This window comes from Dreissena polymorpha, chromosome 1 (genome assembly GCF_020536995.1).
Source record: "Dreissena polymorpha isolate Duluth1 chromosome 1, UMN_Dpol_1.0, whole genome shotgun sequence".
Classification (NCBI taxonomy): Eukaryota; Metazoa; Mollusca; class Bivalvia; order Myida; family Dreissenidae; genus Dreissena; species Dreissena polymorpha.
Genome location: NC_068355.1, coordinates 157431338 through 157448589, shown reverse-complemented (window position 1 = coordinate 157448589; position 17252 = coordinate 157431338). Strand labels below are relative to the sequence as shown.

Here is a 17252-nt window from a genome sequence, read left to right as displayed (position 1 = left end):
GGGTGGTCTCCCCTGAACTGTCCTGGATTGGGGTCGATCTCAGCAAGTAGGGTCCTGGAGCAGTCGGCCTCCTCAGCATGAAGAATTCAGGGATCTTGTAGTATTCCCACCAGTTTTGACAACTTTTGATGTAAGTTTGTTGTCAAGATAAGTTGTTAAGAAGTGTTTTGTTTATAAGCGTTTTGTTTATATATTATTCAGTTATTTGGAATACGATTTGTTCATTGAATTGTCTTTTGAAAATTGAATATTGAACTCGAATAATTTTGATGTAACGACTCCTTGATGTAGTTTAACTTTTTCTGTGAGAGGTTTAGGAGGAAGCCGGACTGCAACGCCAAATAGAAAAACACCATTTATTTACAAAGAAGGAATGCAGTCAAATATACAAATACAATACACAAATTACTTAAAATCACTAATACACGATTACATAGGGAACTTAAGTCTATAGAGCCACTCGCTTTGAAAGTAAATATGAATTGACTTAAACTGTAACAAACATAATTATTAAACTGATATAAATTAACAGACTTAATTCTATTGCATTTAAATTCATAACTGACTTATCATTGAAACTGACAAAAATTCTGAATAAATAATTATATTACCATAAAACAGTTAAGTATTTGAAACTTGAAGTAAAACAAATTGAATCAAATATAATGTAGTAAAATCAGTTTCTTACCTGCAACGCAAAATAGAAAAACACCATTTATTTACAAAGAAGGAATGCAGTACAGATGAAGGTCTGCATTTCCTTTTTATACTAGTTTGGTGTAACCTAGGAATTTGTTGCATAATTGGCGTTACCAGGTGGTTATAGAAAACCAATACAGAAAACATTTGTTGTCAAATCAAATCCACAATAAACAACACTATTATAAAGAAACCTTGATAAATAAGTAATACATATTGCATCATGAAAATGTTTGTTGATTTGCATGGAATGTTGTACCAATACAATGACAAAGGCTACGAGACAAACTTGTTAATAACAACCAGTAATCTTATATCAGTAAGAATGCATTATAACAGGTTTCTTAGTTCAAGTAACTGCTTATTACAAATGTCTTTGTACATGGATCCACAATCAGCTGTGAAACTGTAAAGTTATGCAATAAGCTTTATAAGCATTATTGAGAAAATTGGAAATATGCAATAAGCTTTTATAATCATTATTGATAAAATTAGAAAGTTTCAATATTAGTAACAACCTGAGGGGCAAAGGGACAAATCCCTATGAAAACACAGCCCTGCCTCGTTCCAATATAACACGAGAAAAATTCCGTCAATCTGTTATTAACCTTAACACATGATTTTAACTTGCTATACATTGATTGAAGAATAACCAAAAATTTTTCCATTAACATATTTTCTTGCAAAAGCATTCCACAATTTTTGATGTTGTATGCTATCGAATGCTTTTGCAAAATCTACAAAAATACAATAAAAACGACCTTTTTTCTTGGATAAATATTTTTGACAGAGCGCCATTAATGTAAAAATGTTATCTGATGTTGTATATTGTTTTCTAAACCCTGCCTGTGACTCATCTATAACACCAAAAGTATCACACCATATGGTAAATCTATTACTTAGTATATGGCAAAATATTTTACATATAGTGTCTATAAGTGAGATACCACGGTAATTATAAGGGTCGTTAATAAATCCTTTTTTTGCGTAGTGGAGTAATTATACTCTCGCTCCAATTATTAGGAAAAATACCAGAGTCAAAAATTTCATTAAAAAGTGGATTTAAAAAAGGCAATATATCATTAATAGTAAATTTATACATTTCAATACAAATTCTGTCAGGTCGCCCTGAACGATTTGATTTCAGGTGACGTATGCTATCAATGATTTCTTGGTTACAAATGGGTGTGTTTAAACTACTACAATCGTATTGAATATTTTCAAAACTGATGTCATCTTGCTCTTGGGAATTGCTTTCTTATTTATAAATAAGTTTTTGAAATAATGATGCCATTGCATTAGGTCTATACTATTTTCTTGATGTTTACGGTTTCCTTTTTAAGTTTTCCAAAGCATTTTAGAATTTTTCCGGGAACTAACTAAGTCATTTCGTTTTTTCTCAGATAATATGTCTTTTTTATTTAAACATATAGATTTAAAAATACTTTTTTTAGCCTTATATGTCATAAGATCGTGTCTATCATTTGTAATTCTAAAATATCGTAAAGCTGGTGACTTTTCAATTTTAGCAATATTACATTCATGATCCCACCATTCAGGCTGTGAAGAAGTAAAATATTTAGAATTTGACTTCATATTTTCCCCAGCAGTTTGAAAAACATTTATAAAATCGGAGATATACGAACTTACAAGACGATCGTTACTATTTCTTATTTTTTCTTTAAAAAACTGGAAATTAATACAAAATTTATTATAAAAATCGTCTTTCAAATCATCTTTCCAAATAAACTTCTGCCATAAACGCCCATTGGAATGACACATATTGCTTGTTGAATAATTTGTTTGTGTTGATTCAAAACATAATTGGAAAATAAGTGGAAAATGATCAGAGTTATCTTTATCACTGATTTTAAAGTCAGAAATATATCTAAATAAACTTGATGACGCAATCATATAATCAAGGACACTTGCACCATTATTAGCAAAACATGTAAAATCTACCGTCTTTATCACCAAAGAGACGATCATTTAAAATATGGATATCAAATGTACAACATAATTCTATAAGTGATAAACCAAAACTATTATACGGTTCATCTTTAGAATTTCTTCGAATTGCAAAGTTATCAGATGGCTAATCAATATCATTTCCAAATATAAATGACAGATCATCTTCTGGAATAAAATCGTTAAAGTCTTTGATCCTCGAGTTTAGATCGCCAGCCAAGAATAATTCGGTATTAGGAAAATCAGCAATAATATTATTTATTTTGGTACTTAGAATATCAATACCATTGTTATCGTTTACATCATAAAAAGTTGAGTATTCAGGTGAAACATAGGCAAAAACAAAAATAATGTCATCTAAATTTGTAAACAATTAATGAGCCTTTAAACAATAAGACAACACATTCACTAACATCATGACAAATACGTTCAATAAGCCCAATAAGAATATCTTTTACTTAAACTTCTGTAAGCACACTGTCTTTTCGGTCGAGAATAACAGAATTGAGTATAACCATAAATATTAAACGTATTATCTTTGACAGACCACGTCTCGATAAATCCAAAAATATCAAATGTTGAGATATAATTAAGAAATTCTACATCATCTTGGTATTTTAAAAGACCCCCAATGTTCCACGCACAAATGTTAAGATAAGATTTCACAGAAGAAATGTTGTTATGAAGACAATTAGTTGAATCATTTTTGTTATCATTAATTATTATCATGTTGTCATTCAAACTCGTCAATGAATTACGCTGAAAATCAAAATTGTTCGCAGTTAAGTCAGTGTTATTTTCATTTGAATATAAGTCATTGCTTACAATAATGTTATCACAAGAGCGTCGGCCGGCAACCTATTTAAATGATGGGACTGGACGTTTTTTTATTTTTGTCGTACACATACATGTAGCTGTTTCCATTTAAGATAAGTTTATCAAAACGCAGATAGGCATTCTTTCCAGCTTCAAGTGATTCTTTTAAGAGTGGAATAAGGGAAGATCTAGCCTTCCGAACCCGCTCGGGAAAGTCCTCACTCACACGAACACGTTTTCTACTTCCGGTATCCGTCGTAGATGCCTCATTGGAAGGAGCATCACTGGTTTTGTTCTCCCGATCTGATTTCCTTTGCTCTCGATATTGTTTGATAACGCGTTCCTTATCCTTAAAGAAGGAGAATTTAACGAATACGGGACGTGGATAATTTTTCCCTGGAAGACGGTGGGCGCGTTCAATACTTATTGCAGATTCATCTAGTTTTAGCTCACTTTTTATATAGTCTCGTACTTTTGCCTCCGATTCTTCCCATGTTTCATTTCTTGATTCCTTAATATTAACAAAGTTCAGATTTTGACGTCTTGATTGACCCTCGAGCTGATCCAATTTATATGAAGACTGTTTTGATGTTAATTCAAGCTCCGACACATTTGTAGCAATCAAATTTACTGTTTCCGTAAGCTTGCGGTTTTGTTCTTGTAGTTTTTTGTTTTCCTTTTTTAAATCATCAACAGATTTCTCCAACTTATCAAATTTTCTGTTAAGTTCTTTACAATTCCTTTTTATATCAATCAATATGGTCATTGTAGGATTTTCATGTTCACTAGGTGTAACAGTTGTATTATGAGTATCAACGGGCTCCATAGAATCGGAAAACGAGTCAATACTACTAGCAATGGATGGATTATTAGATGGATTATCGAAAATATGTCCGGCTGAGAGATCTCGCTCGTTCTGAGAATTTGTTAGCCAAGAATTCATAGTTGGCTGGTTGGAGACTAATCGTAAAGTTCTTCTCGTTTGGGGCCTCTCGGACGCTTGGGACGGTAGGGAAAATAGGTCTAATTCATTTATATAAGTATCTGGGCCTCTTCCCTGACCTTTGACTCTTGAACTACGTCCTCCAGCCCCGCGTGGGTTACCACCCCTAGAACCAGGTCCAGGGTTCGACTCAACGCCATGCACGGCTAGAAGCAAAAATAACGTCACACGAATGCACAGAGATACACTGGAACCACTAACAATCAACACTTGTAGTGTTGTTTTACATTTAATAGGATGCGTGAAACAACCTATTTTGGCACACCAAATTTCAATACAAACACCCATAGCGAGCTTGACTAAGTTGCGCTCAATCCAAGCGTGACGAAAAACGAGAAAAACGGAGGTTTTACACAGGACCTGATTGACCAGGTAAACGATAAAAAGTAAAGTAGAGGTAGTGTTACTAAAAATAGATCATCTATACCACAGGTAAATAAGTTATCGAGAATTAAGTTTCTCAAAATAAGTCTTTCACCTCCAGATTGAAGAAATCAGTACGATATATCCTTTCATATATTTCACAACTTAAATCATCCGTCTATAATTCGCAATTCACAGTTTAAATCACTTTTTCTCTCCGCAAAAAATAAACAGACTTTCAATCAAGGGAAATCATTCCAAATCTTAAATAGTTTCTCAGATATAGCGCTGAAAAGTTTGTGACAGACGGATCGATGGATGGAATGACAGACGGACGGAATGATGGACAACACAAATTCTATATTCCTCCGCCATTGACGCCGGATAACAAAAAAGAGTTCAGAAGAGGAGTTCAGAAAGCAGTAAAGTTGATTGAGAGTTGTTCTTTACAGCTAGGGCCTCCCGTATTGGGGTCCTGTTTGTATCCTCTACATTACTCACACTGGCCTTCAGAAAATAATAGCCTTGAATGTCTTTAATGTAACCAAAAGAATAAATCTAAATGAAGTTCTAAGCATTGTGAGCATCTTTTTACATGAATTTAGCCAAATATTGCATTAACCAGTACATAAAATTGCTCACAAAAGTTTAACAAGAGCGCCGCATGACGGAGCAATATACGCCCGATTCGTGTGCGATTGGAGATGATACACTGATGATTGATGTATTTGTTTTGGAAATAAGCAAAAAAAACAACAACAACTTATATAACTGATATATTCATATATATGCATTGATATCAATAAGTGTACACTTAGTCTCATTTGTTCTCTAAAACACAATATTTAAATCATAATTGTTTAGACCTACATAGGTATAGAATGGCAGTATTTCCTGTACTGATATTACTTATCTTGAAATTAGTTCCCTAAAAACTGAAATAAATATTTGGTTTGAATGTTTAAATACTGTTTGCTTTTACATTTTATATCAGCATGAATACCAAGGCTGTCTGTAATTCACCTTTATAAGATGCTTATAGCGGTTTTTATTGCTATCAAGTTCGATAAGTGTTCAGCGGATGATAAATGTAAATGAGGTGTATTAAATTGATAATCATGACCCATATTCGGACTTGACCTAGATATCAACTAGATGCAACTACTGACCAAGTTTGGTGAAGATCGGATGAATACAATTTGAATTAGAGTCCGGACAAAGTGGCGCCGTTGAAAATGCACTAATTGACCCTATGACCTAGTTTTTGACCCGGCATGACCCATATTCGAACTTGGCCTATATATCAACTAGATGCAACTGCTGACCAAGTTTGGTGAAGATCGGATGAATACAATTTGAAATAGAGTCCGGACAAAGTGGCCCCTTTGAAAATGCACTTATTGACCCTATGACCTAGTTTTTGACCCGGCATGACCCATATTCGAACTTGGCCTAGATATCAACTAGATGCAACTGCTGACCAAGTTTGGTGAAGATCGGATGAATACAATTTGAATTAGAGTCCGGACAAAGTAATGCCTTCCGCCCGCCGCCCGCCCGCCCGCCAAGGGGTTTCACATAATACGTCCCGTATTTTATACGGGCGTATAAAAATTATTTTGTCTTTAAAGACAGAGCTTCATTTTTAGAGTTAAACAACACCCAGTCTGACTCTCTTGTTCGGGGTAGGTTGAACTAGGTTCTCATGACTTCAAGTATGATTATCCCTTTACCACTTAGACATGTATTTTGACGCATTTGAAGTCCTTTAGAAAATCAAATTACATTTAAGTCCTTTCTTTATATATTAAAGTTTGAAAGGCTTCATTTCCAACCCTAAGTCAAGATACTGATGAGTAGCAAACAGCATAACACCTGAACAGACTGCGAGTTACTCGCAGGCTGTTTTGGTTTTATGCTGGTTGCAAAAGCCAATTTCACCTTGCTTCTTATGGGGGAAAGATTTAAAAATGTACTTTGAAGTTATGAGGTCCTTCCACACCTGAGGAAGCATAATGTGAGGACCCAGAGTATAGTTTCACGCCAGGGTTATGTGACAAACAATCGCATGTAATAGTTACTACAGCAACATGATAGAAATATGGGTTTGTCTTGTGAGTTGTAGTAAAAATAGTTCAAACATGTTGTTCCTATACACTGATCAATATTAAATAATTTATTATAAAATTGTTATTTTACAAAATATTTTGATAAAAATGGTTACCATTCATTAATTTTTACACTGAGTCGACTGACTCCTGTTAACAACACAAACCAAAGATGCATATTATTAATATTTTATAATCAATGTTATTATTATTATTAAATAATATTATTATGATTACATGTCTGTTTAATTTATTCATTAATATTAGTTTATTACATGGTATATATTGCAGCTTGCAGTGGTTTTTTTCACCTATTGGGGAATGGTGGCGGGGCCCGTCCAAAGGGGAAAAACGCGTCGTTTTTTAGGAAAAGGGGAAAATTAAGAAGTCATTCTTTTATATGCAATGATAAAAATTATATGAATACACATGTATGTATGAATGTAATATTCACAGCTGAATGTCTCTGTTCTTTTTCTTAAATATATATCAATGATTTGTTCAACATTAGTTTCAGTCAGTTCAGCCGTCATGCACAGTATCAGTTTTCCAAGCCAATTAGAGTCTAATTGGGATTTTTTTAATCAATGAAATGGCAAATGTGAGCATTTTTTATCAATAAAATGGGCCAAATTGGAATGCTTTTATCAACAAATATTGACACAATATAGATAGATCAGACCTTTTCTTGGCCATTTTGGAAAAAAAATTAATTCATGAAGTCCACTGATTTGGGAAAACCTAATTTAATATAACTCTTTATAATAATAAAAAATCATATTAATTATAGTAATATATATTGTTAGTTGTTTATAAAATGAATTTGAGATATATCTATCATGAGGCAGTTCAAAAAAAAAAAAAAATTATTTTTTTTTACTTTTGGAGGGGATTTTTTTTAAAAAAATGGGGGAAAATATATGCTATTTTAGGAGGGGAATGGCGCCGAATATCGGCCCCGAAATTGCCATAAAAAAACACTGGCTTGCAATTAGGAAGCTTAAGAAAATGGACATTTTCTTGATTTGTATACATAACAATATAATCATAATGAAAGACGTATCTCGTGTAATAAAAATATGAATCTGTAATTCGATACTTTCCCAATTAAAATTCAATTATGCTTTTTACATGATTTATCAGACTTCTTACAATTCTGAACTGATGTATGCTCTGTAACATACATAAACAACATCTTACCGTGAATAGCAGTTGCCATTATTTTCCTGGAAATTACTCAATTTTTCACTAAAAATCGAGTACACATAAATTCCACATTCTTAGACTTATGCAGCATCTGACTTTCTATCAGCATCCAGCATCACTTTTTAAACACAAGTGTTTACATACCATAACTTCTTTATTACAAACACAAAACATCAAACACACAAAACAGAAAAATAAATCAATAAAAGACTTTGTTCGTGTATTTTGGCCTGATAATTACTACCACTATTGAATCGATAATTCACTGCTTAGGCTGCTTTCACGCTTGAGTGATTCACTTGTCAGTCATCCATATCGATGCAGTAAATATAGTAAATGTCTTATGGCAAATAAATATGACGTAGGTTTCTTTATCATAATGTTAGTTTTTACCTAAAATGACACAATTTTGTGGATTATATTTTATTTAAAACGAGTGTTTATGTCTTGTAAACATTTCATGATTTACCGCGTGACTATTGTTTCTTTTAAACATGGCGGAGGGACGAATGAATCTTGCTGCTCTGCAGCAGAGAGATCCATATATTACTGAAATACTGGATACTGCGTCACAAGTTGCGCTTTATTCGTTTAATGCTAAGTCGAATGAATGGGTATGTAACTTAATATGTTGTTTTCTATCAATGTCAGTGTGTAAAATCACCATTATTCCACTATTATTTTGTGTTTTTATTGAAAATGAAATGAACATATTACACAGGCATTTGATGCAATATTGCCATACTGTAAGGGAAAGCCAATAACTCTGTTTTGTTGTTTGCAATACAGAATAATGTGGTGGTGTTTTTTAGCATTTTCTTGAACTTGACATAATTGGCAAACACAATGCAGAAATGTATCACAATTAATATATCCTCCAGTTACCTAATACCAGTGTATACAGAAAACTAGTAAAATAATTTTTGAACGAATGCAAGCAATGCAACAAGAAACAAGTTACCTGTAAAGAATTATTTAATTCCCCTTGAAATCCATATCAAATTTATTTATTTACCTAAGTTTCATACACACTGAAGTAGCATTCACTACTTCCATGATTGACCTATATAATGTTTTTTCTCAGGAGCGCATAGGAGCATGGCGCAGTTAAGTATTTTAAGATGCAGTTATGCAAAAAAAAGAGCAAAAAGTAGTGCACAAAACTGATTTTGGGTGGGGATTTAAGTTTAGGGGAAAATATTTACAACATTAACAAACACACAATTGTTAATGGTGTATTTAATTAATATTAATATGTTTACCTTTTTATATCTTCCATTTCAGTTCTATGATGTTATAATGAATGTTTAAAAAATAAACTGTACCACATAACAAAGATGCCTTATTTTCAGAGTAAAAGACACAACTTTTTACCACGAAGAAGTTGTCAGTGTGTTATATTCCAATGCGTCTAATATATGGACAAAATGATAAAAATAAAGTACCAATTTCATTTTTTTTTATAAGTCAGAATTGCATGAATGCACAAGTGATAATAAGTACAGGTAATTTGTTGGCTGTTCAGGGTTCGCCAAAACTTGAAAAATCTGTCAGTCATTTGGACTGACAGACTTGAAATTTTTATCACTCCGAATCAGTTTCTGTCAGTCCCACTGTCCGACTAAACTATAACAGCAAAACACAACACAAGAGAGTACCTTTTAGATGTGTATTGGTATGGATCACATTAACATACAATAAAACATCTCGAAAGTCGATATTATTTGTAACACTTGTTATAAAAAGTAATCAACCACAATTAATCCAAAGGGGAAGCAGGGGAACGGAAAAGGAGCCGTGTGCAGCTTTCTTTGAAATGAAAACGAAAATATGCCCCAATTCTACTTGAAAGAGTCTATTTCGCTCTACATTTCACAAGTGTCAGACTCTTGCGAGTAGCATTGGAGCTTATTTTCGTTTTCTTTTTCGCTTTGTTTATCAAATTTAATGTCGTCATTTGTGTTGTCAATATCATCATCTGAGTCCGTTATCTAAATCACCAGAATTCTGTCACTTGTTTTCTTTGAAGTGGAGTCATCTCGCGAAAACTTGTTGCTGTGACAATCCTCGTATACGATTGGTTAAAGAGGATGTTAAATGCAGGAGTCACTTCCCAAACTAAAATGGTTCATTTCATATCGGTCTACTATCTATTCGAAGAAAATCTGATAAAATCTCTTTTTGTTCAGCCGAGCTTGGATTATTTGTGATTTATTATTATTATAATTAATGTTTAATAATATGGACTTTCAAAATGATTTATCGTATTTTAATGTGATCCAAACCTATATGTTACTTTAATAAGGTATTATTTATGCTCCCTAAACCGGTGTTGTAACTTGACTGTAATGAAAATGGGCTGAAATTTTTGATATTTACGTTACTTCCGAGCGCGTTTTTTACGAATTAAAATATTGTGATCGGCTATTTTTGTCTTCCGTCTGACCGATTACTTGAATTTATTGTTAGTCCTGAGTAAAATTTGCCGGTCAGGACCGACAGACCGACAGTTTTGGCGAACCCTGGCTGTTTTCATTAAACAGTGTTATCTTGCACTGAAACTGGTAACAGGTGCACAGTGACTAGTAAACGAATAGTATAAGACTAGGTACAATGTACTGCAACTTATTATACTTGTAAATTTAACATAACATTAATTAAAACATTTCAAGAAAATAATTGTCTTCATATTTTTATTTTACGATTTAACTGTTAAAGTTTCTCAACACATCAGGGTTTCTGAAATATGCTGTCCGAGTTGTCCGAGTTGTCAATTTCCCCTTCCGGGCAAGCAGCTTTTGAAAGCTGGCTTGTCCGGGGACAAGTACAATTTCCGTGGTAAATTTTGTTTTGAGAACGAAACTTCAATATTTTCTGAAAATAAAAAACGAACTAGCACACTTTTTTAACTGGAGGTAGGTTATTTTCCGATAATAATTATTTAATGTTGTAAACAAGTCCACGCGTATATAGCAAAAGCCAATCATGCATAAGGTAACATTTATAGTAGAGAAACCAGCGCACGTGTACAGCAACAGCAAATCACGCATTAGATAACATTTTTTGTAAATTGCAAATGGCCGCAATCATGTTTTACGGACCTGCATTTGATTTTTTTTAAATAAAACCACTTTAACGTCAAGCCATGACGCTAATCAGACCAATGATAAAATCAGTTCGGCTTCGGAAAAGAAGAGAAAAGCCAAGTATGAATATGATAAAGCATACGACGCCAAGCGGAAACGAGAATTTGTTGAGTCTTGGCTAATTGAATTTCCTTGGATTGAAAATGTTACCGGTGTGTGTAAATGTAAACTTTGAAAGGAGTTTCCTTTATAAGCGGATAATTATATACTTTTATTTAGCGGAGATTATTTTATTTCAAGTGAATTTTCTAGTCATGTTGAGATTATTAAATATCCGAGATGGTATCATGTGTGACTTAAACGTGTTCTTATTGTTTACATATCTTGCTTGTATTTTCTAGTTAACCACAATTTATGTATAAATTTAAATAGAACTTAACAAAAGTGTATGTTTGTATTATTTGCTTAATTAGTAATGATGTTTTCCTTTATTTATCTTAAAAGTACGGACAAGTAATTCTTTGGTACGGACAGGTGAATTTGTGGGTCCAACTTGTCCGTGGACAAGTAGACTCATTAAATATTTCAGAACCCCTGCACATGGTTGCCAAGGCACTAAAACAGATGTGAATCATTCATGCACGAATAACCTTTGTTGCTACCAGTCAATAATTGTTGTGGCACTTTGCGGGCTATGTTATACCTACTTCATTTTTTGGTCCCTACAGTTTACTCTTCCACTTCCACTCTACTCATAAAATCATCAGGGCCAAAAAACCTTTCTTTGAAGAAGCCGAATATCGGCCGCTTCCCCAACCGAAGTATCCACTTTTTTCCCCCCAAATTAATTTGACCCCAAATTTTCCCCAATACTGGAAAAATCCCCCACCAAAAATAAAAGTAAAAATTGTTTACTTGTTGAGCCTTCTATTAGGCTGGAAAAACCCAGAGCCGTAAAAAGTCTCCTGGGGGGGGGGGGGTATGCGTATTGGTTGAATATGCCTTTCATTGCCTCCTGTATTATTCTCCTAGAGTGGTATGTGTATTGATCGAATAAGTTGTGCTTACCTCGCGAAGCATGACGTAATTTTGTCATTCGTGACCAATCAGCGAATTACGAAACAAGCCGAATTCAAAAGCTATAAATAGATTACATTAAAAGTCTATTACGACTTAAAATATTTTCAGTCATGTGGATATTTTTGGAATATTATTGTATCAACTAAGCAATACCGGGTAAGTGATTCCTTTTAGTGCGTTTACGGCGTCTATTTTCATGCGTTTTATTTGCTCTTTTTTTTCAGCTTGCTTTAATTTTACGACAAACATGTTTCATACAGACGCTTTATGACCAAGTAAATACGAAAAAAAAAAAAAAATGTTTGTGGCTACCCAATATAATTTATTTCATGTATCAACTCCATTATCCAAATGAAATACAAATTCCTTATTTTCCCCAATTTAGAAAAAAAACGTGCTTTTTTTCCCCTAAAAAAAGGCTGAGGCCCCTTCCCCAAAAAGGGTGTTATGGCCCTGATAATGGCCAGTTTATCAGAATACTGATGATGGTCATGGGAGGTAATCCTTATGGAAATTGTGCATTTGATGCATAATATCATAAAAACATTTATTTTAAGATGTAAAGCCCCGCCCACATAGGCCACGCCCACCCAAAATTGCCTTTTACTATAATTTCCTTATTTCTACGCCGATTCACTTTAAATTGATACTGAACCTCTCTTATGACAATACAGTCAATCTCAACTATGCATGGCCCCATTACCAACCCTGGGGCGCCCTGCCCACATAGGCCACGCCCACCCAAAATTGCCTTTTACAGTACACTCCACGCATTTTCCCCAAAAAACGCCCTCCCTCCGCGGGGTTTTTTCTGCTAGCGAGTGTTCACGCGGCGTTGGAAGAGCGAGGTGAACTCGATAAAACGCTCGGCGTTACGCCGCGTTCGCTAATTCCCGCGGCGTGTATTACTTTAGGCTAGTCGGTAAATGCAGACACTTTCCGTTCTTATCAGTGACCGCCGCGCAACGCCGCGTTAGCAGTGTGCTACTGGGCATGCCAAAAAATAAAAACATTGTTATAATAAATTGTTTAAATACTGTAGTACATGTATAAAAAAGATGATTGTATAGAAAATTAATACATATAAAAATTATGTTTTTTAATTCACAGGTACGTCTACAATATGAATGAATATAATACATTTGACAAATTAATATTTAAATCATAACACATATAACACAAGAATAAATGTTCCGTAAAATTTCCAAATGAGAATAATAATTAGTAATCCGAAACACACTACGATTTTTAATTGTTAACACGACGTTTACAAATGCTTCCAATATACAGTCATCATGTATATTTCCCAACAAAAGCGCGCAAAAATTATGCTGCAATGTACAAGGTCAAGGTACAATGTATACTCCTGCAAAGCGTGCGTGTATTGATTTTTTGATACAAACTTTGTAGCGCAGAGAACATTGAATTTTGTTGATTTCGGTTAAAAGTTTCTTTGGTATTTTTTAACGAAATTATATCGCGAATAAGTTGATATTTCCTCTAATATAATTTCAAATCGAACACGCCGAATCTTTATCGTTACGGTATTTTAGTAGAGTAATTATTTTAACAGTAATTGTACTGTAAACTGATTAAAGAAGACATCTGGGCGGAACTGGATTTTAAGTGTTTGACATTATGAACACACGCAAAGCTTGTCTACTGACCTATTGTGTAGACTGCTGTCTGCGGTGTTTTGACAAAAGGGATTAACATGTGTGAATGTCACTCTGCCGATTTGGTCCATAATTACTGGTAAACATTGTTTTGAATGTCGACGCAACAAGAATACAACTGTGAATATTAAATGCAACTATCAACTCAATAGTTACCACCTTTTTAGCAATCAATGGAATTACCTACCTACAAAGAGAAAATAAATGCATTAGCCAGCAGAGAATTGACTTTGTTCCGACAATTAAAACCATTCCTTATGCATTCGTTGAACGTGTTTACTTGAGTAAGTTATGCTTTTAGACAGGAAGCGGCTTTTCTTTGATTACGTAAAACTGTCAAATCACACAGATTTGCGAGATTTTTAGGGTCCTTGGTCATTTGTTTACATGTTCAGTATAGAAAATCACCTGCTAACATGAAAACTTTGGATTAAATTATCAAAATAAAAACAATGTTGCAAACTGTGTTTATATTAATTGGTGGTAATTTGTTAAAAGACGACGTTTTGTGTGTTGTAAATCAACGAGTTTTCTATACAACAACAACTACTTCTACAACCACGTCGGGATTGATCTATCTTGGTTGTTTTTTTTTAATTGTAAATATTATAATACATGTACATGTATGTACTTGTAATAAATGTAATTTTATTTGAAAATCAGGAAGTCAAACAAAATTTAATTGATCGTTATCACGTAAAATGCGGAGTTTCCCCCGCGTTGCCAACGCCGAGGGCCGCCGCGTTCAAAATCATGCAAACGCCGCGTAAAGCGGGATTTTCTTAATCTCCCTGCAGGTCAATCCCCGCGGAGTATGGAGGGAAATTGGGGAAAACGCGTGGAGTGTACTGTACTATAACTTCTTCATTTCTACACCGATTCACTTCAAATTGATACTGAACCTCTCTTATGACAATACGATCAATCTCAACTATGCATGGTCCCATTACCAACCCTGGGGCGCCCCTGGGTCAAACATGCGGCGTGGGGATACGCGTTGGCCTCTGCCGCGCCATTTCTAGTTGTATTGTATGATGATTTAACAGAAAATCCAGACACAACTGAATAAAGTACCGTATTTTACCATGTATAGCGCGCTACCATGTATAACGCGCATGTGATTTTTTAAAGCCAAAATGGAGGAAAAAAAAGAATTCAAGACCAAAACCTGAAAATTTGGCCGAAAATGGCCGCCATTCTTATATTGCGCAATCATTTAATCTGAGTTTTTCGGGGGCTTATTTTTTTGTTTTAAAGTAGGGAGCGTTTATACGATCAGGAGGGTTGGTTGCATAGCACTATATTTTCGACAATTTTTAAGATTATTCTCTCGAGAACACTGATATGTCCTTATTGCCGCCCACTGCACGTGTTTTTTCAAGACCCCTGCGCATTAAATTCGAACCACTATTACCTATTCCTCATATTTTAACAGTGTAACATTTTCATTACCTGCCGCTCACAACATCGAACGACATCTTCTTCTGCAGACCCGCAACATTGCAATGTCCAATTTTACACAAATCGTCCGTGGATCCCATTTTATTTTTCATCGCCTTTAATATTTCCCCATTAAGAGATGCTCCCCATTAATTCCAGTTTGACCCAGTATTTCGCGCCTTCACTGCGTCTAGTTAATAAGTATTTATAGTATTTATAGTGAGACAAACAATACACCCGAACGCTCAATTCCATACAGTTGGTGTTATCGGCGTAAAGCCATTTGACAAATATCATTTGTTTGTCTATATTGAAAGAAAATAAAACTAGTCTATATCTCTATTGTTGGTTTGTAACCTACGTAGTATACCCGCACAGTAGCATATTAATGCAGAGATCGGAAAATCATTGATAAACGTATTCGTCGTTTCAATGCCTAGGGCCGAGTAATTTCGGCAAATCGGAACTCAACCTACGTAAAACACTTGCTCAATTAACCGTTGAACTCCACCTCCGTTCTCTGCAAAAGGTTCGAAGGCGGAGCTTTGCACGTGCTATTATTTAATTGAACGATTGCCATTGAGAAACAAAAACACGATTGGTTCGGCATGTTGATTGCTAGACAAAGGAAGCCAATTTTGTCGTCGAGAAACTTGTCGCTTTATTGCTGCAGACAGGAAGCGGCTTTCCTTTGATGACGTCAAACTGTTAATTCAAATAGAGTGCAAATTTTCGGAATTGCTAACATTAAACTTTGGATTAAATTATCAAAATAAAGCAAAAGCGAAGTTGAGAAATATGAATGAAATAATTAGCCTCAGTTCAAATAAGACGTTTTGCGTTGTAAATCAACAAGTTTTCATGACAACAAAAACTTTAACAAACACTACCGCGACGCACGGGGATCGATATACCTCGATTTTTTTTAATGAACAATCAATGAAGAAGTGTGAAAACACCAACAAAGACATTTATTTCCTCTTTTAATTTTTGTCAAAACTGTTACTACCCTGTTCATTCTTAACCTTTCCCGCTATTTGTTGTTTCGACAACGGCCCCTTCAGTCTATAACATTATAGGGTGTAGTTTTCTTCACAAAAAAAATGGCGGCAATTGTGAAGATTTACCATTATGAAATGGATTTTTTGCAATTTAGCAACCAGGAAAGCGTTGTGTCAATGTATTACGCGCACTGAATTTTTATTTTGAAATTTGAAGGTAAAAAAATGCGCGCTATGCATGGTAAAATACGGTAAATTAGAATGCTCGATTAGACGTGCGGGTCTATGGAGTAAATCACAGGGCTTCCATTAGTGGACATCAGGGCGTAAATTACACCCCAAGACGGCAGTCGTACATCCATTATACAAATGGTGGAAGTCTCTTAGACGTCCGATAATCTGCATATGGGCTATTTTCTAATACACAACCCATACACATGTCAACAATAAATCGGGTTATTCAGTCCGTTAACTCCGCCTTAGAGCTACAGTAACTGTTTTCAATGAATTTTTCAGCGAGTGGCCAATATTGATTTTTTCAGCTGTCAATCAAATGAGAATTTCTTGGTAAGAGCATCAGCCAATCAGTGCTCAGGCAGCCAAATACACACCAGCCAACCCCACGTGAAGCTGTATACAATACCTGTACATTTCACAGATCATTACTGACCTATCTCAACGAATGTAGCTCTTTAGATACAGCGTAAATAACTACTTTTTTTATGTCCCCCACTATAGTAGTGGGGGACATATTGTTTTTGCCCTGTCTGTTGGTCTGTTGGTTGGTTTGCGCCAACTTTAACATT

General features: G+C 34.5%; 2 protein-coding genes across 3 annotated transcripts in view; one reads left to right on the top strand and one right to left on the bottom strand.

The window, feature by feature from the left end:
- LOC127857582 (muscle calcium channel subunit alpha-1-like) overlaps window positions 1-8437 on the bottom strand; it is a 175743-nt gene extending 167306 nt beyond the window's left edge. Inside the window, exon 1 of the mRNA XM_052394059.1 lies at window positions 8158-8437. Within this exon, the coding sequence (XP_052250019.1) occupies window positions 8158-8176 (19 nt within the window). The 5' untranslated portion in view covers window positions 8177-8437. The remainder of the gene's footprint in view (window positions 1-8157) is intronic.
- A 200-nt stretch (window positions 8438-8637) lies between these two features.
- LOC127857646 (mRNA-decapping enzyme 1B-like) overlaps window positions 8638-17252 on the top strand; it is a 114396-nt gene continuing 105781 nt past the window's right edge. For both annotated transcript variants that reach the window (XM_052394229.1, XM_052394224.1), the window contains exon 1: window positions 8638-8777. In XM_052394229.1, coding sequence (XP_052250189.1) covers window positions 8658-8777 — 120 coding nt within the window. In that variant the 5' untranslated portion in view covers window positions 8638-8657. The remainder of the gene's footprint in view (window positions 8778-17252) is intronic.